We start from the raw sequence: 24,719 nt of genomic DNA on the forward strand, positions 1-24,719 counted from the left end.
AAAATCTTTCCGATCAGAATATAACACACATAGAATTAATAATGTTTTATTATATTATTTTTTATTTATTTTTTTATTAGTTGAGTGCATATATATAATATATATGATAATGTAATTAGTTTGAGGTATTTTTTCCATGCGGGAAGGAGCAGTTTGTTTTGATGTAAGCGGAGGAGTGGAACTCAAAATTTCCTTACTTTGATATTTATTTTCGGCTTTCTTGATATTTATTTTACTATTTAATAATTTTTCTAAAAAAATTATTAAATAGTAAAATCTAAACTCTACTTTCTTTATAATGAATTAGAATTATCTTATTTATTATAAATTAGAATTATCTTTAAATAAAATAAAATTTTTAATTATTTAATAGGTTAAATTTTATAAGTATAAGTTTATTGCTATATTCAGAAAATAACGGGATTGACTTACATCAAAATAAATAATAAAACTAAAAAAATTAATTTCATTATCACTAAATTACATAAAAAATAAAAAAAATAAATTTAACTTTCAAACTATATAAATTATGTCAAAATAAATAATAAAAAATTATTTATATTTGAGAAAAACTTAAATATTACTGCACTTGCTATAGATACGTAAATCCAAGCGTCCCCTTAGGGCCCGTTTGGTCTAGCTTCTGAAAAAGTGATTTCTGAAAAAGTGATTTTGATTTGTGGAAGTGATTTTAGTTAAAAGCTGTAGAGTGTTTGGCTGAGTTTAGATAAAATCAATTTTTCAAAAGTGATTTTGAAAAACTGTTTGGCAAAATTTTTTTGATGTTTGCATAATTTAATATTTTTATTAAATTTTATTTTAAAATAATTTAAAATCTAAATTTAAATTTGAATTAAAATTAAATTTTTTANAAATTTAAATTTCAATTTCAAAATTTTCATTTCAAATGCAAATTGAAATATCAAAACCAAAATCAAAATTTTAACTTTGAATTCAAAATTTAGATTCAATTTAAAATTTAAATTTAAAATTTGAATTTGAATTTATAATTTTAATTTAGCTTTAAATCAAAATTGTAGCTTTAAATTTAAATTCAAAATTCTAATTTCTTGTTAGTTTAGAATTTTAATTTTAATATTAATTTTTAATTTAAATTTAAAATTTAAAATTTAAAATTTAAAATTTAAAATAATTATGAAATTTAAAATATAAAATTTAAAATTTGAATATTTAAAATTTTTCTTTTAAAATTTTAAAAATTTAAAATTTATAATTTGTAGATTAAAACTTGTAATTTAAAATTTAAATTTTTAAATTTTTAAATTTTTAAATTTTAAATTAAAATCTAAAATTTCAAATTTTAAATTTTATCTTAAATTTGAAATTTGAAATTTGAAATTTAAAAATTTAAAATCTAAAATTTGATATTTGAAAATTAAAATTAAAATTAAAATTTTAAAGTTTGAAATTTATTTTTCAAAATTTAAAATTAAAAAATTAAAAAATAAATCTAAAAATTAAAATTTTAAATTAAATTTAAATATAAATATTGAATTTAAAATAAAAATAGAANAAATTTAAAGTTTGAGTTCAAAATCAGAATCAGATTTCAAGAAGCAGTTTTTTTTCTGCTTCTGATTCTGGAGCTTTCAAAATCAGTTTTCTAATTCTGAGAAGTAAAATCAGATTTTAAAAATGAGATTACCAACCGCTCTATTAAACTGAAAATTATTTTTTAACTAAAAAGTGTTTTTTAAAAGATAGGCCGAACACCCCATTAATTTGAGAACGAACTTTTTCCTCGAACACATTTTTAACGCGCACTGAGAAAAGGACCCGATCCATCCAAAAAGCTGGGGCCCACCGCCTAACCTCATCCCCATCTTGAATGATTGTATCTTCTAGAAACAAAGAGACCGATTAACATGACCAGTAAATTTGACCTGTATATAAGTACGCGGCTAAACTCCACTAGCAAATAATAAACACATCAACTTCGCCGATCTCCTCCACTTTACTTGACCAACTCTCCTACGCTTCTCTCCCACACGAAATCTAGGGTTTCGGATCGCACAATTTCCGATCTTTCTCGGCGTAGGAGAATGGAAGGCGCGTTCGATCACTCTGCTCTTGCTCGCGCTCGCCTCGCCGTCCTCTCCGGCCACCTCGCCGCCGTCTCCGCCGCGGGAGGTGGTGCTTCGCCGCTGGAGAGGTCCCCCGTCTCGGTGCAGGAGATCCCGCCGCCTCCGAGAAACCTCGGAGGGTCGCTAGCGGTGATCGATGGGAGATCCGGGAAGAAGTTCGAGTTTAAGATATCTGACGAAGGAACTGTTCGGGCTACGGATTTTAAGAAGGTAAAAGTTGCCTCTTTTGATCTTTTTTTAGATGTTAATTGGGAAATGAGTCTCCGATGTTGGTTTAATGTGATTGGAACCCCAGTTTTTGGCTGTCGTTGTTTAATAAATGATGAACTTTCGTTGTGTGATCTGTCATAGGCGTAATTGGTTCCAATTTGCCAAAAAGTTTGCATTTTTCGTTGAATATTTCAATCAACTCAATTTTACTTTTTCAATGGGCTTAATTCTAAGAAAAAATTGTGGAAAACAAAATCTTTTTGATATTTCACAGATCACAACGGGCAAAAATGACAAGGGACTCAAACTCTACGATCCTGGATATCTTAACACTGCTCCAGTACGTTCATCCATCTGTTATATTGATGGAGATGAAGGGATTCTTCGTTATAGAGGCTACCCAATTGAGGAGTTAGCGGAAAGCAGCTCTTATCCGGAGGTGGCCTATCTCTTGAGTAAGTTTGGTTGTTCGATAATTGGTTAATTTGGATGATTGGGTGCATTTACAATAACAAATTTGGTATGCTTTTCCCAGTGTATGGAAATTTGCCTTCGAAGAGCCAGTTGGCGGACTGGGAGTTTGCAATTTCTCAGCATTCTGCAGTTCCTCAGGGAGTTTTGGTTTGTCCCTTCCATTGCTCTTTTTTTTCTCACCATTGTGTCAGATAATACAAAATTAGGGCGAAGTGCACCAGGGTTCCAAACCTTTCTATGAGGCTCCGACCTTTAAGTTGTTTCAATTAGGTCCTAATCTTTCAATCTCTTTTCGTTCTTCCCCTCTTCAATACATTGACGGAAAAACTGGATTGAATTGGCCGCGTATTGCCAGTCTCCTACTCAGAACCAAGTTGATGTTACCAGAATGGGCGAGATTGCAACTAATGAAAATTTAAAGGACCAATTGTACCAGTTGTAACATTGAAAGGTTGAGAACCTCGCTTAAATCATCAAGAAGGTTGAAGACCCATTGAGCATTTTGCCCTAGAAAATTATCATTTCCAGGTTGGGTCAAAAGTAACCAGCTCCTTGTTAATTTCTCTATGTCAGGATATCATACAGGGGATGCCTCATGATGCACATCCAATGGGTGTTCTTGTTTGTGCAATGAGTGCACTTTCCGTCTTTCATCCAGATGCAAATCCTGCTCTTAGAGTAAGTATCTACAAATAAGTGGCAACAGGATTCTTTTTTTTCTTTTTTTTTTTGTGAGAGAGAGAGAGCGAAAGGTAGCAACCTACTCACTTCATTTTTTTTGGAACGTGGGAAAAGGATTCTATGAAACAAAGGCTGTTGTTATATTATGCCTTTAGCCTTTGCAGCCTGTTTTACTATTTTCAGCCTATGATTATTGATTAACAAATTAATAGCTTTTAAATTACACCCAATAACAGTAAGTTAACGTTGTCAGCTATTATATTTGTGCAGAAATGAGTTACAATAGGCTAACGATCATTGTCTAGAAAGGAGCAAATTCTTGTGGTTTATTTAGGTTGCTGAATGCTTTGCTTTTAGTTCTTTTTTCTTGGAATATGAAAATTTCTAGCGGAGGTTTGAGTGTCCATTTTAACTGCTTTGAGATTGAGATACTTAAGCAAAAATCCTGAAATTCATGTTAGGTTAATGATTCATTTGATGAAGTGTGAGTACGTATAAAGTGACACTTGCTCACCTTGGTATATCTTGACCAGACATTCTTCTACCTTTGCAGGGCCAAGATCTATACAAGTCGAAGCAATTAAGAGATAAGCAAATTGTTCGGATACTTGGAAAGGTAACTGTGTTACTCTCTTTAATCATGGCAGTATATGAACATATTTTGATGCTCAAATAATAATAATTTTCTCAATTAAATAATTGGAAAACCTTGCTCCATTATAGCTTGTGGGTATTTGCCTCAGCATTAGCTAGCCTCAATTATCTTTGTAAATTTCTGAGAACATGTGATTATGAGTCATGTTTTTTAATTTATATCTGGAGAAAACAATGACTGCTTCTCTAAAGTTGCTCTAATGGATTTCCTTATTTCTTCAGGTACCAACAATAGCAGCTGCAGCCTACTTGAGGTTGGCAGGAAGGCCTCCAGTTCTTCCTTCGAACAACTTCTCTTACTCAGAGAACTTCTTGTATATGTTGGACTCTTTGTAAGTTCAGTTCTTGTAAGCGGTGTTTTACATAAATATGTTTATTGGAATTTTGAAGCATTAATGGACATATGTTATATAATCAATGAGGATATATAGGTTAGTTTAGACTTTTGGTTCTAAGTCTCATAGATCAGTTTTTTTATCATATTTCTAACAGGGGTAACAGGTCATACAAACCGAATACTCGACTAGCTAGAGTTCTTGATATCCTCTTCATCCTCCACGCAGAACATGAGATGAACTGCTCTACAGCTGCAGCTAGGCATCTTGCTTCAAGGTATGCGATCTTATCTGTCCTCTTAAATGTTTGAAATGTGACATGTTTATGCCTAATTTGCTGTATTACATCTGAAGTGGTGTTGATGTCTTTACTGCTCTTGCGGGAGCTGTCGGAGCCTTGTATGGTCCACTTCATGGAGGGGCGAATGAGGTATTGAGTTCTCTTCATTATCTTTTTTATTATTGTAATCAGAGTATGGCTTGTTGATAAATAGCTAGTTGAAACCAGGTCATGTGCCTTTCTTTTGGTCGTTTTTTTTAAATATATAATATTATCAAAAAGTGGAAAGCACATTTCTTCAAGATCAGTGAACAGACATAATGTAGCTGAACTTTTATCGCCTCTTTTTTTTTTATGTTAAGAAAATCAACTTTGTATTATGGCTTCGTAACATGGTTTACTTCTAGTCTAGAAACATATGTCTCAATGAATGTGTGATAAATGTCATGTACCTTGCAAATGCCAGGCCGTCCTCAAAATGCTGAACGAGATAGGAACAGTTGAGAATATACCAGACTTCATTGAAGGAGTGAAGAACAGGTGATTCATATAATTTTTCTCTGTTAGTTTTCATATAGCTAAGCCTGATTAAACCAAGAGAATCAAATATTGTCAGATGCTAACTCTATGCTTATTGGATCGCCCAGGAAGCGGAAGATGTCAGGTTTTGGTCATCGCGTGTACAAAAACTATGATCCCCGTGCCAAAGTCATCCGCAAATTAGCAGAGGAAGTCTTCTCAATCGTTGGACGAGATCCTTTAATTGAGGTCATTTTTTTTTTCCTTCAACAAAGAAAAAAATATCATTTTCATCATACTCTTTTGTCAGCAATAGTGAAGCAAACAATTTTCTGTTGTTTTTCATTGTTGGCTTAATGTAAGCGTTTTCCTTCCATATAAGTTCAGTTCTGGTCGGTGATTCCAAATATTAATTGAACTCTCTATGTTTTAGGTAGCTATTGCATTGGAAAAAGCTGCACTATCTGATGAGTATTTTATTAAGAGGAAGCTTTATCCCAATGTGGACTTCTATTCAGGCCTAATTTACAGGTACACATTAAAGACAAGTGTGTATATATCCTTTGAATCTATTGTATCAGGAGTTGACAAAATTGTTTTGGTGATTAGGGCAATGGGCTTCCCTACAGAATTCTTTCCTGTTCTGTTTGCCATCCCTAGAATGGCTGGATACTTAGCTCATTGGCGAGAATCACTTGATGATCCTGATACGAAGATCATGAGGCCACAACAGGTCAGTATATAAATAATAAAAATCTCAACATGACAAGCATGATTGAGCTATGTGACTTCATGTTTATAGTATTAGCTGCTTATGATGGGACCTGATTGGCCAAATAAAATAATTATTACTAGTAAAATTACCACAGATTAGTGGAAACTTGATGTTGAAGAAGGGATGCTCTAATTAGATGCAGAGTCTGATTTTTTTCATGTTGGTCGGAAGGTAGAACGGTGGTTATCATTGTCTTACTGTTTCCTTAATTGACTAGAAAGAAGCATTAATCTCAATGCAAGTTTTTGCTTAGATATGTACAATGGGCATTGATCTCAATGTTCAGCTGCAGGTTCTTTAGCCAGTTCTTGGTGGATAGCAACTTGGGTTGGAGACTACATAATGTGCTTTTGTTTCTGTACTCCGAAAGTAGTGTTGCATCAATTTCCTTATAGATTCGACACGACCGTTAATCCTCACATTAACAAGTTGGAGCAGAGTCTTACTGACAACTATGCCTTAATGGCTTCCTTTGACTTCTAGGTATATACTGGTGTATGGCTCCGCCATTACACGCCTCTCCAAGAGCGAACGGTATCCAATGATGAGGACAAGCTTGGGCAGGTTGCTGTTTCAAATGCTACAAGGCGGCGTCTGGCGGGTTCCCGTATATAGTTATCTAGCTTTAGCTTAACAAAATAAATTCTCTTCCTTCTTACATATATAATCGAGGTCGACTATGTGTTTATCTGTAATGAGACCTTTAGTGTTTTTGGTTTTGAGGAAGGCCATAATATCTAAAATAAATTAAGCGACGATGTTGTCAACCTGTAACTTTTACCCAATAATTGCTATATTGCTTAAATAAGTGAAAATCAAAGATGCAAATTTCTTTTTCGCCTCTGTACTAAAAATGTGAAAATGTGCCTTAATTATTGGTCCTGGCTTGTTAAATGAAAGAAGAGCTATTTATTATTCTTTGGTTGGTTTAGTCAACTTGAAGCGAACTACTAATTGGGCATGATTCATTGTGCCAGATGCTATGGAATTGTCGTGAACAAAGAAACAATTTTTTTTTTTTTTTTTGAGAGAAAGATTGTATACTACTCGCTTTTGTTTATTTCATTTAGAAATAAACTTAGCTGGAAATGTGAATAAATTAGGATTCAAATTTGTATTTCGAGTATCAACCATCAAATTTTTTGCCACTTGCGTTAGGGACGGTCGGTGAACAAAGAAACTTAAATTTGATCTATTCCTTCTTTTACACTGTTGTGGAATTGCAGTGGGTAAACATTGGGTTTATATGAACTATTTTGTCATGTGACTAATACTTTTGATGAATTTTTTAGTGTTGCGCCGCCCTTGTACCTTTTTCCTAGCCTATAAATGAAATTTTTAGATCAATAGTTTTCTCAACTTTTTCTTTTGTTAACTAAATTTTTTTAAAAAAATTTGCATGTAGTATTTTACTTTGGATGGTGCTATACACGCTAAATCGGGATATATGCTGTTGAACGAGCCGGCTCTACGAGTCGGGAAAAATAAATAAATAAAAATTCTCCTTTTGTTTTTAGATGTTCAAAAGGAATAATAANTAAATTTAATTTAAGTTTTAAATAAAAATTTGAATAAAACTTCATAAAAATTAAAATTTAATTTAAATTCAAATTTATAAGTTTGATTCAAAATACTTGATTAAATTTTAATTTAAATTCAAATTAAATTTAAAATTACAAATTTAATTTCTAAATTTAAACTTATATTTTAATTAAAAAAGTTGAAAAAATAAATTTAATCCAAATAAATATTCATTCCGTCCAGATTCAACTTCCAATCCGGTCTAAAAGGCCGGATTGAAAAAAAGGGTGATTGGGGGATTCCATTTCATTCGGGAATCAAGAATCGGAATGGGACTCCTCCATACCAAACACCCACAAACGGACTCATTCATTTCGATTCCAATTCAATGGTAAAAAAATAAGCGAACCAAACACGCCCTTGATATCACGTGGAAATTATGCCTACTTTGTGAATGACTTAGCTGTGATAGTAAGTATCATATATCTATTTTTTATTATATAAGGTTCAGTTACACTCCACCATGTTGTACATTGGGATTTTTTTTTTATTTTTTATACTGTATTAATTTGTTTCAAAGACATTATTAAGTTATCATTTCTTTGTCAATCTATAAGCTTATAGGTACTAAACCTATAATTTAGACTAAATTTTGTTTAAAAAAAAATACTGTTTAGAAATAGCATGGCCTATATTTGGTCTGTTTTGACAAAAAAAAAGAAGAAGAAAAAGCTAGAAGTAAGAAAACAAAGAGAGTTAAAAAAAGAAATCATAAAGGCTTTTAATAAATCTCTCTTGAAGATCATTTTGTTTTTGTCTTACTATTTAGCTAGTACTCCTTAATATAATTGTTAATTTTTATCTAGAACATTAGATTTATTGATAGGAGTGTAAAAATTGATGTAAAAAAAAACTAGCTTAGTGATATCTTTAAAAAAATAGCAATCGATATTAAAATACGGTATAATACAATGTAATTAAGTTTTTATTTAATACGGTACACAGAAGGACATACTTTTCAAATTTCGAAGTTAACAACAACATGAAAATCGATTTCAAAATCATAAATAACATGAAAATCGACCGTCCCTAGAGCAAGTGGCAAAGGATTTGGTGGTTGATACCCGAGACCTAAGTTCGAATCCTAGTTGATTCACATTTCCAGCTAAATTTATTTCTAAATAAAATAAATGAAGCGGGTAATATACTACCTATCTCTCTTAAAAAAATATATATAAATAACATACTATTTTGTCACATTTATAAGCTAACTCATCGATAATATTATGAGTATATTCCGAAGTACACATAAAATTTATTAGTAAAGAGAAATAAAAGATAAAAAAAATGCTTTGTATTATGCATGCTAATATATAATTTACGCTCATTTAGCATTCGTATAAGAGTCAACTTTGCGAATAATGGTTTCTTTGACTATTATGACCAGCCTACTTAGATTTGAAATGTCTGAGTAAGTTGACCGTTGACTAAATGTAATAACCAATTAATTGTTCAATTGTGACACGCCCATTGCTTTGACATACAAAGCATATTTTATATTATCACGCTGGGAATCATTTAAAACTTACGACCGTAGGTGGGTGAAATTTATGGAATATGGATGCCGAGCAACCACATTTTGAGTCAAAATTTAAACATATTCTTTCAACTTTATTTTTAAATTTGACTAAATAATTAATTAGAATAAATGATTCTGACTTATTAATTATATTTTATGGTATAATCTAAAGTGCTTCGTACTTCTACTGATATATTTATTACTTTTAATTTAAAAGTGTGTGATAAGATAAACTTATGTTATTGTGCGGATAAATATGAAATTTTGAAAAATTCAATCATCTCAAAAGTAGATATAAAAATAGAAATTTGTTGAATAAATCGTACTCTTTCAAGAATAAAAAAAAAATCTTAGGATAAAAAATTAAAAATCAATATTTATCAAATAATGCTGTATTCTATAATATAGGAAAGTAAATATTGAAAGGATAAAATTATCAGATTATTCTTGAATTCTACTTAACAACATGGCGAAAAAAAAGAAATCATATCAAATAAAAATTTTAATCTAAAATTGTTTTCAGAATCAGGTCCTATATAGTAATTACTAGTAATTACTATTTTATTGTATATTATACCAAATGACGCGATATCATATCTCACATTATCACCCCACCCTTTCCATTTTCAACCTCTGCAGTTAACAAAAAAAGAAAAAACGAGTAAATATCTACGATAGCTACACGGACGAGAGGGGCAATCATTGATGGACGCAGCTCTCGTTCACACCTCAAGAGGGAGTGTGCGACACTGTGAGAGGCCCACTTCCTTTTTGTTGCGATGTTACCCGCAGTTAAGGTGTTTGACAAAATGGTCCAAAGAGGGGATTTTTATTATTATTATTATTATAATTATAATAATGCTAATCCCAATCCCGGATAAGATATTCTTTAGCATGCAATAAGAGAGTCCACGGATCGCACGGCTCGGGAGTGGGGACGCTCCGAACCCACCCCCTTCGATCTCCGCTCGGAACCACTCGCCGACAAGGTTACACAAGGACTCCTCCCCTGTTTCTCGAGCTGCGTGATTGGTCGCTTGAGGGTTCTAACAATGGTGGGCGCGTTTGAGCTGTGTCATTTGTAGCTGAAGCGTAGAATTGAGGAGGGAGATGAGGGCTAGTGTGGCAGCTACGCCGCCGCGGCGGCGGGGATGGTGGTGGTGGCGCCGCCCTTTCCACGCTCGCTTCCTTTTTGTGCTCCTGCTGCTCGATTTCAGCTGGTTGGGTGGGTTCCGATCCGAATCTCAGTCGCTTCCGCAGGAAGAAGGTGAATCCCAGCAAAAAGATTGGTTTTTTTTTTTTTTTTTTTTTTTTTTTTTTTTTATGGAGTTTTTTTTGAAAAAGATTTGTTTTTGCTTGTTATTTTGTGCTATTTTCTTTTTGATCATAAAAAAAGGATTTTTTGTTTTGTTTTGTTTTGTTTTGTATTTTTAAAGTGGCGATTTAAATGTGCGCGCTTCTCTCTCTGGATCAGTAGTTACTGGAGCAATGAAGTGAGATCGCTTAGTAGAAATAAAGGTTTAGAACGGGTTATATAGCAGCTTTGTTTAATGTTATAGAGGGTAAGTTGTCTAAAAATTGGTTAAGATCGCTTCGACACATCTATGACGACCACATATTCTGAGAAAATCGACAGAGATCACATAATGCACTGTTAAAGAGCTTATTGCAAAGTTAAACTACACATGCGAGCTTCTGCTTTTCAATTCCAGAATCCCTTTTTTTTTTTTTTTTTCTGAACGATCTTTTCAATTCCAAGTTCTTGTAAGAGAATGGTGTTTTAATATTTTGTATTCGACAACAGATTAAGACGTGGACTTGAATTAAATATGAGAAAATTCAACAAAATTAGGAATCTGGTAGGATTTGAACTTTTAGAGCTTAGCCATTTATTAGTCGTTTTCCTTTTTCCATTGATTGTAGTGGAAGCACTACGGGAAATAGCAATCAAGCTTAAGAAGAAGGATTGGAACTTCAATGTGGATCCATGCAGTGGGTCTGGAGGGTGGGTCAACACTACTGGACTTCTAATTAGCAATGTTACGTGTGACTGCTCCTTCGATAACTACACCACCTGTCATGTTATTAGCTTGTAAGAGGACTCCTTGTTTCTTTATTTTTACTCTTTGCATTGATATTGCATTGACATCTATATATTCCACAGATTCTTTGATATTTCGCCTTTTATGGAAATGCGCATAATACTTTTTTCGTTTTATGTTATCTTGTAGGCAGCTAATGCGGGAGAATCTTACTGGAGTGCTACCGGAAGAAATAGTCAACCTTACTTACTTAAGATATCTGTAAGTGTTTGCTGAAAATCTATCTAACTAGTAGATTTTTCTTGTTATTGAATGTTCGACACACTTGAGAATGCATTTTCTGCAAGTTATTCTGTCTTCTTTGCTGGATTTGCCAATTTGACCCTGAACCGTTTTTCTTTTTAATTAAGGCAACTCTTACTTTTTGAGGTATCTGTAAGTGTTGCAACCTTTTTATTCATATTATTATCTTTTGTTGTTTTCAGTTTATCGAATTAAATTTCACCTTGTTGAACAGCGATCTATCCCGGAACTATCTCAAAGGCCCGATTCCTGCTGCATGGGCAAGCCTTCCTGTGTTCAATCTGTATTCCTCCATTCCTGCTATTATATCATTTCCAATCGCCTATAGGAAATATCATAGTTTTAGTTATTTGTTTGAATTGTAATTTTCTCAACATTGTAGGTCCCTCCAAGGAAATCAACTCTCTGGAAAAATACCCAAGGAGCTTGGGAGGATGCCGGTGCTGAAATCAATGTAACTCTTTTGAATGTTTGTTGTATAGATGGAGAAAAGAGCTTATAATTGTGAGTTTTTGACACAGGAAGTTGAATTTGCAGACAACTAGAAAATAATCAGCTTGAAGGACCTATTCCACCAGAGCTTGGTAACATACTCAGCTTAGAGAGATTGTAAGGCCCTCAATCTTTCTTCTCAGTGAAACTGTTATGGCTCAACTTGCAACTTAATCTACTTCAGGAAAATTCAACTAATAAATGGAAGTTAGGGTATATATTATTGAAAATCACTTGGATTACCGTGGCCAAATGAGTAGGCTCAAGTTGATATAATGTCAGAAAATTCAACTAATAAATCAAAGTTAGGTCACCAACAATATTTCCAGCATGACAAGTAAAAGTGGTAAATAGTATAAAAATAAGTCAAGGCTTAGCATATTTAGAATGCATTATAGATTTATCAACAGATTTGACAAATGCTGTGCACTTTGGGCCAAAGACATGTTTGGTCTATGCAAATATGCACCCAAATGCTGTTTAATATTTGTTGGCGGGTCAATGCAGCCATCATCCAACTCTCTTTAAAGAAACGCTTGCTTTATCATGTGATTGCATGGGCTATGCATATTGTGTTCATACATGATGTTATAACGCTTGATCAAATTCAACAGTTCTTGTACCATAATTACGCACATCATATACCTCTTCCTAGTTGTCTAGTTATGTTGAACTGAAAGGTTGCCATTTTGAGTCCCTGATGTATTAGGTATTAGCACTCGGATAGAATGATTTGTTAAATTCTGATATTACTTGTTTAATTCTGATATTACTTGTTTGATATGTATTACACAAAGTTCCTCGTTTTTCCCTTACAGTTTCATTTCTGCAAATAACATCACAGGAGAGTTGCCCTCGACATTTGCTAAGCTGACTAATTTGACAGATTTGTATGCCTCCTTTATATTTGACAGCTCTACAGTTTTATTTCAGAAAGCTTTTTGCTTGGACTTGGTCCGTCGCATCATCTATGGACCATGTATCCAACTGTGTGCCATCAATCTTGTTCTTTTGACCCAACCACCCTATTATTCTGTGAAGGAAAAAAAAAACTATGAATTAAGAAAAGGCTGCAACTTATCGGATGGTGGTAATTGAAAGCACAGATGGGTTGGGTCCATGGTTGACTTGGTGGTCCAGGTCCACTTAACAATTTCTACTCGCTTCACCAGAAAATTTGAAGCTTGGTTGTATCTATGCAGTCGAATTGATGGAACCAGTATCTCAGGAAAAATTCCCAGCTTCATACAGAATTGGAGACGAGTTAACAGAATGTTAGTGCCATCATCTTCTTTTTTAGCCAGCTCCCCATGTCTGTAAAGTCTAAATACAGCGCAACTCTTAAGACCTAGAGAACTAAAACCTTTTATGCCTCTTGCAAACTTAATTTTGCAGAGACATGCAAGGCACTTCAATGAGTGGGCCTATTCCTTCAGAAATCTCTTTGTTGAGAAACTTAACTGAACTGTAAGAGCATTTTCCATGCCATTTTTTACTTACTTTCTAAAAGTTTGGCTATTTATCCTCTCAGTCTTGTTTATTGTAATGGATCAGGAGGGTTTCTGATTTGATTGCACCAAGCATGACATTTCCTCCCTTACAGAATGCAGTGCACCTTACAGAATTGTGAGTCTGATTTATGGATTTTTTTTTTCAATAATTTATGCTTCTCTTTTGAGAAAGTCAATTTATCTTTTTTTTCCTCTTCCAATGCTTCTTAAAAAATCGGTATTGTTGCATGATACAGGGTCCTAAGGAATTGCTTAATATACGGTGAAATTCCTCCATATCTTGGGGAGATGAAGTATCTAAAAGTCTTGTAAGTTACCTTTTGGTGAATGTTTCTGTAATTGCAATTTAAAGCTTTTATATCTATTTGGGGTCACTGCTCTGCAACAACTGCCAAATATATTGTCTGCATTTCATTCTTTTTCCTTGTTCTCCTTCTTGGATTCCAAGAGCTCTTTCTTATGCTCAATATACAGTTGAGATGCTGAGATGTAGCACTTAACCTAATAAAGATATCTACAGTCTCCCTGATGTTCTTTTTTGTAAGAATACTGACCTAACATTCTTTTTCAGGGACCTGAGCTTCAACAGTTTGACTGGTCAAATCCCGCAAAACTTTGAACAGCTGGGTGCATTAGAATATATGTAAGAGATTTATTGCTCTAAGAATATTAAGTTGTGCATTTGGAAAATTTTCAAATTATATGCCATTGTTTTAATTGCTTGCTCCATGGGTAAACAAACCATTTCATAAATTTACTTACATAACAGTCTTGATCTTGTTCCTTAATAGGTACCTTACTAATAACATGCTAACTGGAGATATTCCTGATTGGATGCTGAGAAATAAGGCAAGCAACAAAGTAAACATGTAGGTATATTGCACTAGATATTCCTTGCTACCAATTTTCTAGCAAGTTCTTTCACTTTATTTCGCCCACATTACGTCCTTAAGGAATTTTTTTATGAAAATATCAAATTTTAAGGAGGCATTATGACTTTTTTTTACAATTTTTATTTTCAGGGACATATCTTACAATAATTTTACAGGCTCCCCTCCAACAGATTGCCAACAAGCAAATGTGTAAGTGTCAGGCTTTCATTAGTGGCTCTTCCATTCGGTGTCCAGTCTTAGTGTTAATGTGCCTTTCTTGGATCATTCCAGAAACATGGTGGCCACCTTTTCATCTTCAAATAACAATTTGTAAGTTTCTATATCCTAGTGTTTAATTTCCGATGAAACTCGTAATCTTGATTTTATCACTAGTCAATTTCAAAGGCAGCAATATGGAGTACATTCTTTTCTTTTTTTTCTTTTTTTTCTAAATTTTTCCCAGACAACCAACATGCTTGAGAAGAAACCTTCCATGCCCTAACAAATCAAAGTGTAAGTTCACTTTATCAGATAGTCATTTATATAGGTGCTTTTACATGTTCTTCACTGCAAAATCATCCATTTACATACATAGACCCCTATATAAAATCGGAAATTTTATATATAACCCTTATTCCAGATTGGTCCTTGTTCATTAATTGTGGTGGGAAAAGGGTGGTCGTTGACGGAAATGAATATGAAGACGACTCATCTCAGATAGGTACATCAACATATCTTCTTTCTGAAAGCGGAAGATGGGCTTATAGCAGTACAGGGGACTTTGTGGGAGATGAAGATGCTGACTATATTGCTAGAAACGCATCGAAACTAAACATGACTCATCCAGAGCTATATACTGAAGCCCGCCTCTCTCCTCTCTCACTAAAATATTATGGGCTTTGCTTAGAAAATGGTGAATACTCTGTGCATCTTCATTTTGCTGAGATCGTGTTCACAGCAGATCAAACCTTTACCAGCAATGGAAAACGTGTGTTTGATGTCCTGATACAGGTAACTAGTTCATGCCCTGACACAGGTAATTATTAAATAATTTAAATTTTTATGTGATCTCTATTTAGGGACTACAAATTAATTACAATACTTGATTTAATAAATTTTGAGCTCATCTACACTCAGATTTAAAACAAACATTTCTAATTTGACTACTGCAGTGATTTAAAAGTGTACCCAAAAAAAAAAAAAACAAATTAGGGGAAAAAAAGGAGGAAAAGGAAGAATCCTCACGGTAAACTCGAATATCTCATTGAAGTTCTCAAGTAATATTTCTGTTTGTCCTTCTTGCTACTTTCAGTTTTAGGACCTGAATTTCCATTCCAAAAAAAATTGCATTATATTTTACTTAATTTTTGCATGATTTCATGGACATCATGCTTCATTAGTATCCCTACAGGCCATTTTTGCTGTCTTTCTATTTACCAAGGAAATGATTTCAGAATAAACCTTTCATGTTCTAATATTTTCTGCTTTCTTGGATGCACTTCTAAATTTTATATTCATCATGTTGAGGGATTAAATTATCGGTTGCTTTATTTTTGCACAGGGAAATAAGGTTTTGAAGGATTTCAATATTGAAGATGTGGTTGGTGGTCCTGATCGCAAACTCATAATGAACTTTACTGCCAATGTAACAGATAATACTTTAGAAATCCACTTTTACTGGGCTGGGAAAGGTACCACAGCTATCCCTGAGCGGGGTGTATATGGGCCTCTGATCTCAGCCATATCTGTTACTAGTAAGTTTCAAAAGGATGTTTTTGGTTTTAATTTTTCTTTTTCAGTCTCCTATGTTTCCTCATAGGTGGTTGTTTTAACTGTATATTCTCTTAATGAAGGATCACATCACCATAAGGGAATCCCTCTTGGAGTAATTATTGGTATCATAACAGCATTGTTCTTGTTGGTGCTACTTCTTGTGCTATGTTTCTGTACCAAAGATTTCTGGCGAGGAAAGAACTTCAAAAAAAAGTGTGAGTTCATCATCCATTTTATGACTTCTCATAATTCTTCACTTCTTTTGTGATTGACATGGCATAATTTACTGCTGTAATTTTTTGGAGTAAAAAGGTATCATTTTATGTAGGCCTTTGAATTTAGATCACTTGGCACAGCCAAAAAGGATATTTTCTACTTTAATTGCTGCCATTATTTTATCTCGGCAGAGGGTTTTCAAGAAACCTAATTGACTGTCGAAACTATCTTTTGCATGCATCTGAAGTTTAAACAGATTATTAATATACTGCTGAGGTTATAAAATTCTCTCTATTGTGGTCATAATTGCAGGGATAACAGGATTTAATGATCATTTTTCTGAGCTTGAAGCACGAGCACAATATCTTTTCAGTCTAAAAGAGATTGAAGCTGCCACCAAGAACTTCGACCCCTTAAACAAGATAGGTGAGGGTGGTTTCGGACCAGTATACAAGGTAAAAAAAATAGTTGGTTCTACTACATAATCTGCTTCCACTAAAGTATCTCTATTGAACAATTGATTTGTTTAAATTAGAAATTAGAACTTGCATAAGGCAATTTTGTGATTAATCTGCCTACAACATACACTTTGAAATTACTAGAAGAAATTCAAAATGTGATAATGAATACCTGGAAGACGAATCCATGACTGCATACATTGAGATGATTTAAAAGAATGCTCCTCATTTAAAAACATTCTGTAATACAACAACCATCTTTCCCCCATGAATTGCATGACTCCACAACTTGGGGAAGCTTTTATAAGAAACTGCACTTTCAGAGCCATATCTGAAAATTCAGATTTTAAAGGGCTATATGTGTAAATAGATAATTTGCAAAGATATATGTAGAGTCCTTAATTATCATGTGGTTCCTTGGAAAGTTCTAGTAAGCTGAAATTTTTTCGTTCTTGAATTCTTTTAGGGTATACTGGCTGATGGGACTGTAGTAGCTGTCAAGCAACTCTCATCCAAATCAAGGCAAGGAAATCGCGAATTTTTAAATGAAATAGGCATTATTTCTGCCGTACGACACCCAAATCTCGTAAGACTTTTTGGATGTTGTATCGAAGAGGATCAGCTGCTGCTCATATATGAATTCATGGAAAACAATAGCCTTGGTCGTGCATTATTTGGTAAATGTCCAATTACATTTCTTGTATACTTTGGTATTTTCGTACTAAATAGCTACTCCTATAAAAAACACATCGGAGTTAAATAATCTGCAGTTTTATGCTCCTACAAAATTATCTTTTTGCATATATCCCTATGAATCCTGAATATTAATTAGTCTTAAATAACTTACTTCTTTCATACATACCTTTCTATTTACAATGGTTGCTTTAAAACCCTTCTAATATGAACAAATTTTATCCTAATGACTGAATGGCTTTCCAACTTAAAGACAAGGATTTTTTTTTTAAATGTATGTGAAAATTCAAATTTTGTAGGGGAATATATGTAAATATATGCTTTTATAGGGATATTTATGTAAGGTGCCCACGAATTTGTCCCACTTGACTTATGAGAATTAAGTGTTTTGCAGGTCGCATGGAACATCAATTGAAACTTAAGTGGCCAACAAGGTTCAAGATTTGCCTAGGAATAGCAAGGGGTCTGGCTTATCTCCATGAAGAATCGGCTCTGAGAATCGTTCATAGAGATATCAAGGCGTCCAATATTCTTCTTGATAAAAACCTCAATCCTAAAATATCTGATTTCGGTTTGGCTAAGCTTAATGAGGAGTGTGCCCACATGAGCTCCCGAATTGCCGGAACTGTGTAAGATATTTTTCTCTGACTTGATTCTTAATATTCACTGAACAAAATAAAGCAATGAGGCAACTATTTGGTATCCAGTATTACTAATCAAAACTGTCTTCGCATGTTACTTGCTACTTCTTTATGTTTCAGTGGATATATGGCTCCTGAATATGCTACAAGGGGTTGCTTAACGCATAAAGCAGATGTTTACAGTTTTGGAGTGGTGGCATTGGAGATAGTCAGCGGAAAGATCAACACTAATTGCATTCAGAATGACGAGTTCGTCCATCTACTTGATTGGGTATGTTTTCCCACTCTTTGTTGTTTTAAGCAGATAGTCTTCTTGTAAATGCCAATTTCATAAGAACCACCTAGCAAGATAAAGTACATCTCCTATTGTGTTAGTTTCCTAATGTTCTCGTCTCTTTTCTTTTTTGCACCTTTATTTGGTTGTAGGCTGAGACCCTAGAGAAGCAAGATGGGCTTCTCGATATGGTTGACCCAGCCCTAGGTTCTGATTACTCAAAGGACGAGGCATTAAGAACACTACAGGTTGCTCTTCTTTGTACCAAAACATCTCCTATCCTAAGGCCCACTATGTCCTCTGTGGTGAGCATGCTTTCTGGTCAAACCCCTGTCGAAGTTGCACAAAATAGTGATTTAAGCGAATGTTCGAGGATCAGCGGCTCCAAGAACAGCCGAAGGCGTGGCGATTCGGGATATGGGCCATCATCTGATTCATCAGTCTCCCTATACAACTATCAAGAAATTTCCAACGCTCCATCAACAAGTGTTTCTTCCGTTGATGTGATTTACTCCACTTGACTTCTGCATCAGTCACCTCAGATAAGGTATAAATCTTCAAATTTTCATGTTTTATATGCTCAGCTATTGCGTGCCTGTCTCCTCAACCAGGGATTTTATGTTTCATATTCATGAAGATAATGAACTGCAACTTGCCTAATGATGTAAAAGTATAACTATCATTTTCATTCATTTTAATGTACTGATAAATATTTGCATTTGCAATATGTAGATCTCTTCCCAAAACTTTTGGTTTTGAAGCATCCGAACATTTGAACGAGAAGATGTGCAGAAGACAAGTACAACTTACCGCTGTCAAGCTGTCCAGTTCACGACGTTACGGAGTCAAAGTGTACATTGCAGAATTATTTAGATATTTTACAGTGAGGTGCTTCTCAAATATACTATTTCAATGATCTAAACTGTTCTGTGCTCCACGATGTTGGTCTTCTATCCTTTTCATAACGGTTGTGTCAACTACAAAATGAGTTTATTAATTGTTGTAAGTACTAGGTGTTTAGCTCGTCAATTACGAGATCGTCGATATTTTGTAGGAAGTATTCAACTAGGTGCAGATTATATATTGTATTTTGCTCTAACCTGTTATACTGGAATTTATCTAAGCTCATTGTATTTATCTGTTCCATACTACATGTGACTTCGTTCCATCAATCTGCACTCTTTATCTTGCTCAGAAATCTGTTGCTTTAGCCTTCAATAGAGTTTTTTTTTTTTTTTCCTTTTTCTTTTTTGGTTAATTTAAGCTGACATAGCTTTTTAATAAGAAGGCTAAGGTCTCAACCAAAAATTGATCCAAAAATCTGGATAAATATTTCAAAATATATACTCTGATTAAAATCAATATTTTTCCCTAGTTTCCTATCATATGGAAATATTTTCTTTATTTATTTTTCACTAGACGATTTAACATCCCAGTATATTGGGATCGTTTCAAGAATGTTCGATGCCCCCCAAACATGCTCCATGTTGATTTAAAAATTTTAAGTTCTTGGAGAACGTTAAATAGTGATCCTTGAATATGTAGCACTTTGGCATCTTTTTTGACGACACGTATGTTACACTTTCATAATTCTATATCGAATAAAAACGAAATTATGAATAGGAATATAATGATCAAAGGCTCTGGTAATAAAAAGTGAATTTAAATATTTTAGGCTGATGATTAATAATTCAATAAGTTATTAGTGCTAATAAATTATATCATTATATTTGATATCAGAGCGGTAGTTAAGAATCAACAAATTATTAAAACTGACGGGCTAAATTGTTTCAGATTATTAAATAAATAGAAAATAATAATCATGCTAGAATAAAATGTTTTTCTTTGTTTGGGGTCTTTTTGAAAAGTTGAAAGATTCTTCTCCCAATCGTTTGTTGAACAGTACACACACTTTACTGCTTATTTTATACAACTAAATCCAACACTTTTTCTCACCCCCTCGTGGAGATACATCATCATCTGGCAAGATCATGTGGTCAACCGCAACATCTGAGAGTTGAAACTTGAGAGTGTCTACATGGTTATTTTATATGCGCATTAAACATTAAAATATACAAGAGCACAGATTACAACGTGTGATATAGCTAACCTAACCACACCAACGCACCCAAACTATAACATAATCATGTACTAATTCATACAACATTATTAACTACACTCTATTACAAGATAAAAATTCTCATACTTAACCAAACATCCACTCATACAAAGCAAAAGCCCTTTTACTAGGACGTACCAAATAACGTCACGCCATTATTTGATAGCTCTCCTTTTATATATATATATATATATAATAATAATAATAATAATAATAATTTCTACACATAATTAAGATTAAGGCAAATTGTTTTAATTAATTAGCCTAATTAGTTGGATCCATTTAATTCAGAGTTTTTCCTCATGCTTTTGAGGAATGAGCCACTCTTGGTGATCTCCCGGAGGGGCTTGTTGGTGAAGCGGATGAGGTTGTAAGCCCAAGCTCCGGCCACCGTCCCCGCGGTGGGGCCTACGATGTACACCCAAATTCCGGTGTATCGGTGCAGCACGATCGCCGGCCCCAGGCTTCTCGCAGGGTTCATCGATGCTCCCGATATCGGCCTATTAAAATAAAATAAAAAATTAATCATAATTTTAAAACAAAAATTAGTTCATATTAGTTTCGAACTTTTTTCACCCAGATATGAATGAATTATTTTATTAGAAGATGTAATTAAATTGTGTGTTCATGCTCATACCCAGCGAAGAGCACGTTGAGTAGGATAGTGGCTCCCACGGCCAACCCAGCTAATTCTCCAATCTGAGCAAGAGAAAAGGTCATCATTACCTTAAACATATATATATATCCTATAAATTAACTCACGAATTTTGACTTGGTCTACCAAGTCAACTAACTTTGACCAATTAATGACCCAACCAATTAATTTTTTTTTAAAAAAAATTGTAAGTGATATATCGTGTTTAATTATCATGCAGCTCACGAAACAGAATAAGTACAAGTTTGAAATTTCGAAAAAAAATGGTTACGTCAAGTGTTTCGTACAAACGAAGAGTTATCTAAAATTATCTTAATTATCACTTTAGCTTAATTGTAACTTACAGCTCTATTGTCGGTGGCTACGCCGGAGATGACGAACATCAAGTAGAAGGAGATGATGAACTCGAGTACGAGAGATTGCACGTCGGACCCCGTCGGCACCGTCCCGAAGAAGTGCCCGTGCCCGCCGCCGAACAACAAACGCAGCGTCCCGCTCGCCAGCGTCGCGCCCAGCATCTGGGCCACGATGTACGCAGGCACCTGCATCAATTGAAAGAATGTCTGACCAACTTTTCTACTAGAGAAGCAGAAGTCAAAATCTAGCTACAATAGTTGTATGTGGACCTGTTTCCACGGGAACCTTCTGCAAGTGGCGAAGGCGACGGTGACGGCGGGGTTGAAATGGGCGCCGGAGATGTGCCCGACGGAGTACACCATGACCATGACGACGAGCCCCCACACGATCGATATGCCGGGGAAGGTGATGGTGCCTCCCTTGCTCAAATTCACGGCCACCGAGCCGCACCCGGCGAATATCAGGAAATAGGTCCCGAATATCTCTGCAATGATCTAAGAAACAAAAAACGCAAAGCGAAAACAAAACGAGAGAAAATTAAATGATTAATTGCCCGTAAGTTTATATTAGTAACAAAATTACAAACCAAAAAAGTAAAAAATAAGATAGTAAAAATAGAAAATATAAGATGAAATGAAAAATATATTAATATATTTTAGGGTGATAAATGCGCCGATCATGTAGTTGGATGGTACGTGACGGGTTTATTAATTATTAATTTTTCGGCCAACGACCTTTTCTCGTGTTTATTGAATGCACTTCGTAAATATTGTTGTACTCTTTTTTGTGTGGAGCGCGAGAGGAAAAAATTTTTTTTTTAAAAAAAACTTTTTTCGTACTCGTATCTTTAAGTAAAGCATTATCGTGACGTTATTATATACATAATAATTTCTAATGCCCATTAATTTATAGATTGCTTAAAAAATAATAAAAAAAATATAGATTAAGACTACTATACTATATTGAGGAAGTACAAGAAATTACCTATTTTTAATTTTTTTTGCTTTTGTTTTGGCCACTGAATAAATATTATTATTCTGAAGGACCAGTCAAATTTAAAGGGACTATTATTATCTGATTTTAAAATTTTCAATTCAAAAATTAAAAAATTAAAAGCACCGACTGTCTTATATTTTGAATAGCATAGTAATTCTCCACAAAAGTATATATATAATATTTTATAGATACACCGTATATATTAGCATACATAATAATTAGTAGTTTAACATATATAAAAATTTCGGCTAATATTTCATCAAATACAGAGAGGGAGAGATGTATAATAACCTGCACAATTTGAGATCACAATTAATCAAAGCTCTAAAAACAATGAAAAGAAAAACATTTTGACAATTTGTTTAATTTTCTAACAAAAAACCTCATTAATTATTATGTTAAAACTCATAAGGGTCTGAGACTTAAGTTCCTAATTTTTGAAAAAAAAAAGAGAAAAAAGATGCGAGTGAGAGATGCTTCACCGACCTTTTGCATGAACTGAACAGAGATGCCTGAGCTGCAACATCCTTTGCTTGTGGAGATCTCATATGCCGCCTCCTCTCCTCCCCTTCCTTCCTCCAACCCATTCTCAACTTTATTTCCACTCATCTTAGTTTCTCTCTCTCTCTCTCTCTCTCTCTCTCTCACACACACACACTTACTTTTACCCAAAGAGAGAGAGAGAGAAAGACACCAAAAATAAGATCTAGCAAAAGAGAGCTACTCCAAGGGCAAGGGAAAAAGCCTCAAACTTGGGTTTCTATTTATATTGGCAACAACTATAGAGAGAGAGAGAGAGAGAGAGAGAGAGAGAGAGAGAGAGAGATGGCCCAATATAATATGGCATAAGCTAGAAAGAGAGAGAGAGAGAGTCCCTCAACTATAAGTTATCTTGAAATAGGCCTTACAACTCTTTTTTTTTGGGTCAATTAAGATCACCGCAAATTTAGTAAATTACAGATATATTTCTGTAAAGTTTAATTTTTATAAATTATTTATACAAAAGTTTTAATATTTTTAGATATATCCCTGCCGTTAGAATCCGTTAGAAAAGTTTAGTTAACCATCGATTAAATACTTTATCCGGATTAATTTTTGACATTTTTATCCCTCTTATATTCTATTGCTATAATTTTTGGAGGGACATATCTGTAATGGCAAAATTGAAAATATAAATAGTTTTCTAACGGTAACAAACCAGACCATAGGGATATATCTGAAAATATTAGAATTTTTGGAGGAATAACTAATGAAAGTTGAACTTTACAGTAATATATTTGCAATTCACTATATTTGCATGAACCTGTATGCAATTAACTTTTTTTTTATTAATATATTTGTTGTGTTCTTTTAAGCTATTTAAGTCAATTGAGCTGAAAATTTTGTGACAATGAGTAACCTGCAATTCCGCCAAATTTTATGGCTATAATTATCCTTCGGTTCAAGTAAGTATGAACTTCGCTAATGATTAATGACCAATTAATAGCTAATAGAGCTACCATTATACGTAAAAATTTTAATTAAATTAACTAAACTGCAACAAAAGTTGACAGAATGTTAGCATATAAAAAAAAATGAAATGAGGGGGTCTCCATGTATCCATTTTCTGTAACACCTTCAAAATATAAAATTATTTTATATAAAATATAATGTGACTAAATTTTTTGACTTCTTAAAAAGCGGAGCTTCTAATTTTTATCTTTTCTTTTCATCCATATATATATATATATATATAGGTTAGAACTACTATACTCTTATGAGTATAAATTTTTTTCTATTTATAAATTTTCAATCGTTGGATAAAGAGATGTGCGGTTAGAATGATAATAGTCTCCGATTAGAATGGTAATGATTTTCTAGGATTAAGTGGGTAGTTAATTAAATAGTATGATCTAACGAGTAAAGATGGTCCCAGGGATCGATCTAACGGTCGAAATCTTATATTAGCCGAACTCTCTGAATTGACTAGCAAAGTATATATATTTAGTATCAGTAAAAAATGTAACGGGCATAGACTATGGAGAGGGGAATTTAATGGGAGATGGTTGAAAGGCGTGAAGGCCTAAATTTGGTCTTCGTCCAACACGGAAGAAAAAACAGTGAGATCGAGTGGTGGGAGGAGAGCATGGCATTGAAAGCTGCTCCAACAACCCACCAGCACAATATTTTAAATTTGTAGAGAGA

At 33.8% G+C, this 24,719-nt stretch overlaps 3 protein-coding genes across 3 annotated transcripts; 2 read left to right on the plus strand and 1 right to left on the minus strand.

Annotated features, from left to right (window-relative positions):
- Positions 1,935 to 6,876, plus strand: LOC109710921 (citrate synthase, glyoxysomal). The gene is made up of 13 exons (XM_020233733.1): positions 1,935 to 2,315; positions 2,590 to 2,770; positions 2,851 to 2,936; positions 3,363 to 3,467; positions 4,024 to 4,086; positions 4,347 to 4,456; positions 4,617 to 4,736; positions 4,814 to 4,889; positions 5,206 to 5,279; positions 5,387 to 5,507; positions 5,692 to 5,789; positions 5,868 to 5,991; positions 6,517 to 6,876. Exons 1-13 carry the CDS (start codon positions 2,064 to 2,066, stop codon positions 6,646 to 6,648), a joined length of 1,542 nt encoding a protein of 513 aa, XP_020089322.1. The 5' UTR covers positions 1,935 to 2,063; the 3' UTR covers positions 6,649 to 6,876.
- LOC109710920 (probable LRR receptor-like serine/threonine-protein kinase At1g53430) lies at positions 10,023 to 19,574 on the plus strand. Its single transcript, XM_020233732.1, has 25 exons — positions 10,023 to 10,400; positions 11,057 to 11,225; positions 11,365 to 11,436; positions 11,693 to 11,761; positions 11,861 to 11,932; positions 12,016 to 12,087; positions 12,789 to 12,860; positions 13,173 to 13,244; positions 13,366 to 13,437; positions 13,525 to 13,596; positions 13,718 to 13,789; positions 14,053 to 14,124; positions 14,273 to 14,350; positions 14,504 to 14,563; positions 14,645 to 14,683; positions 14,817 to 14,866; positions 14,994 to 15,364; positions 15,915 to 16,107; positions 16,207 to 16,341; positions 16,655 to 16,797; positions 17,267 to 17,477; positions 17,888 to 18,122; positions 18,255 to 18,405; positions 18,561 to 18,955; positions 19,141 to 19,574. The coding sequence occupies exons 1-24, from the start codon at positions 10,244 to 10,246 to the stop codon at positions 18,927 to 18,929; spliced, it is 3,078 nt and encodes a 1,025-aa protein (XP_020089321.1). The 5' UTR covers positions 10,023 to 10,243; the 3' UTR covers positions 18,930 to 18,955; positions 19,141 to 19,574.
- Positions 20,426 to 23,245, minus strand: LOC109709959 (aquaporin NIP1-1-like). Its single transcript, XM_020232358.1, has 5 exons — positions 23,022 to 23,245; positions 21,809 to 22,033; positions 21,527 to 21,724; positions 21,165 to 21,226; positions 20,426 to 21,027 (listed from the first exon to the last, which is right to left on the minus strand). Exons 1-5 carry the CDS (start codon positions 23,142 to 23,144, stop codon positions 20,796 to 20,798), a joined length of 840 nt encoding a protein of 279 aa, XP_020087947.1. The 5' UTR covers positions 23,145 to 23,245; the 3' UTR covers positions 20,426 to 20,795.

Source organism: Ananas comosus, linkage group 5 (assembly GCF_001540865.1).
Source record: "Ananas comosus cultivar F153 linkage group 5, ASM154086v1, whole genome shotgun sequence".
Lineage (NCBI taxonomy): Eukaryota > Viridiplantae > Streptophyta > Magnoliopsida > Poales > Bromeliaceae > Ananas > Ananas comosus.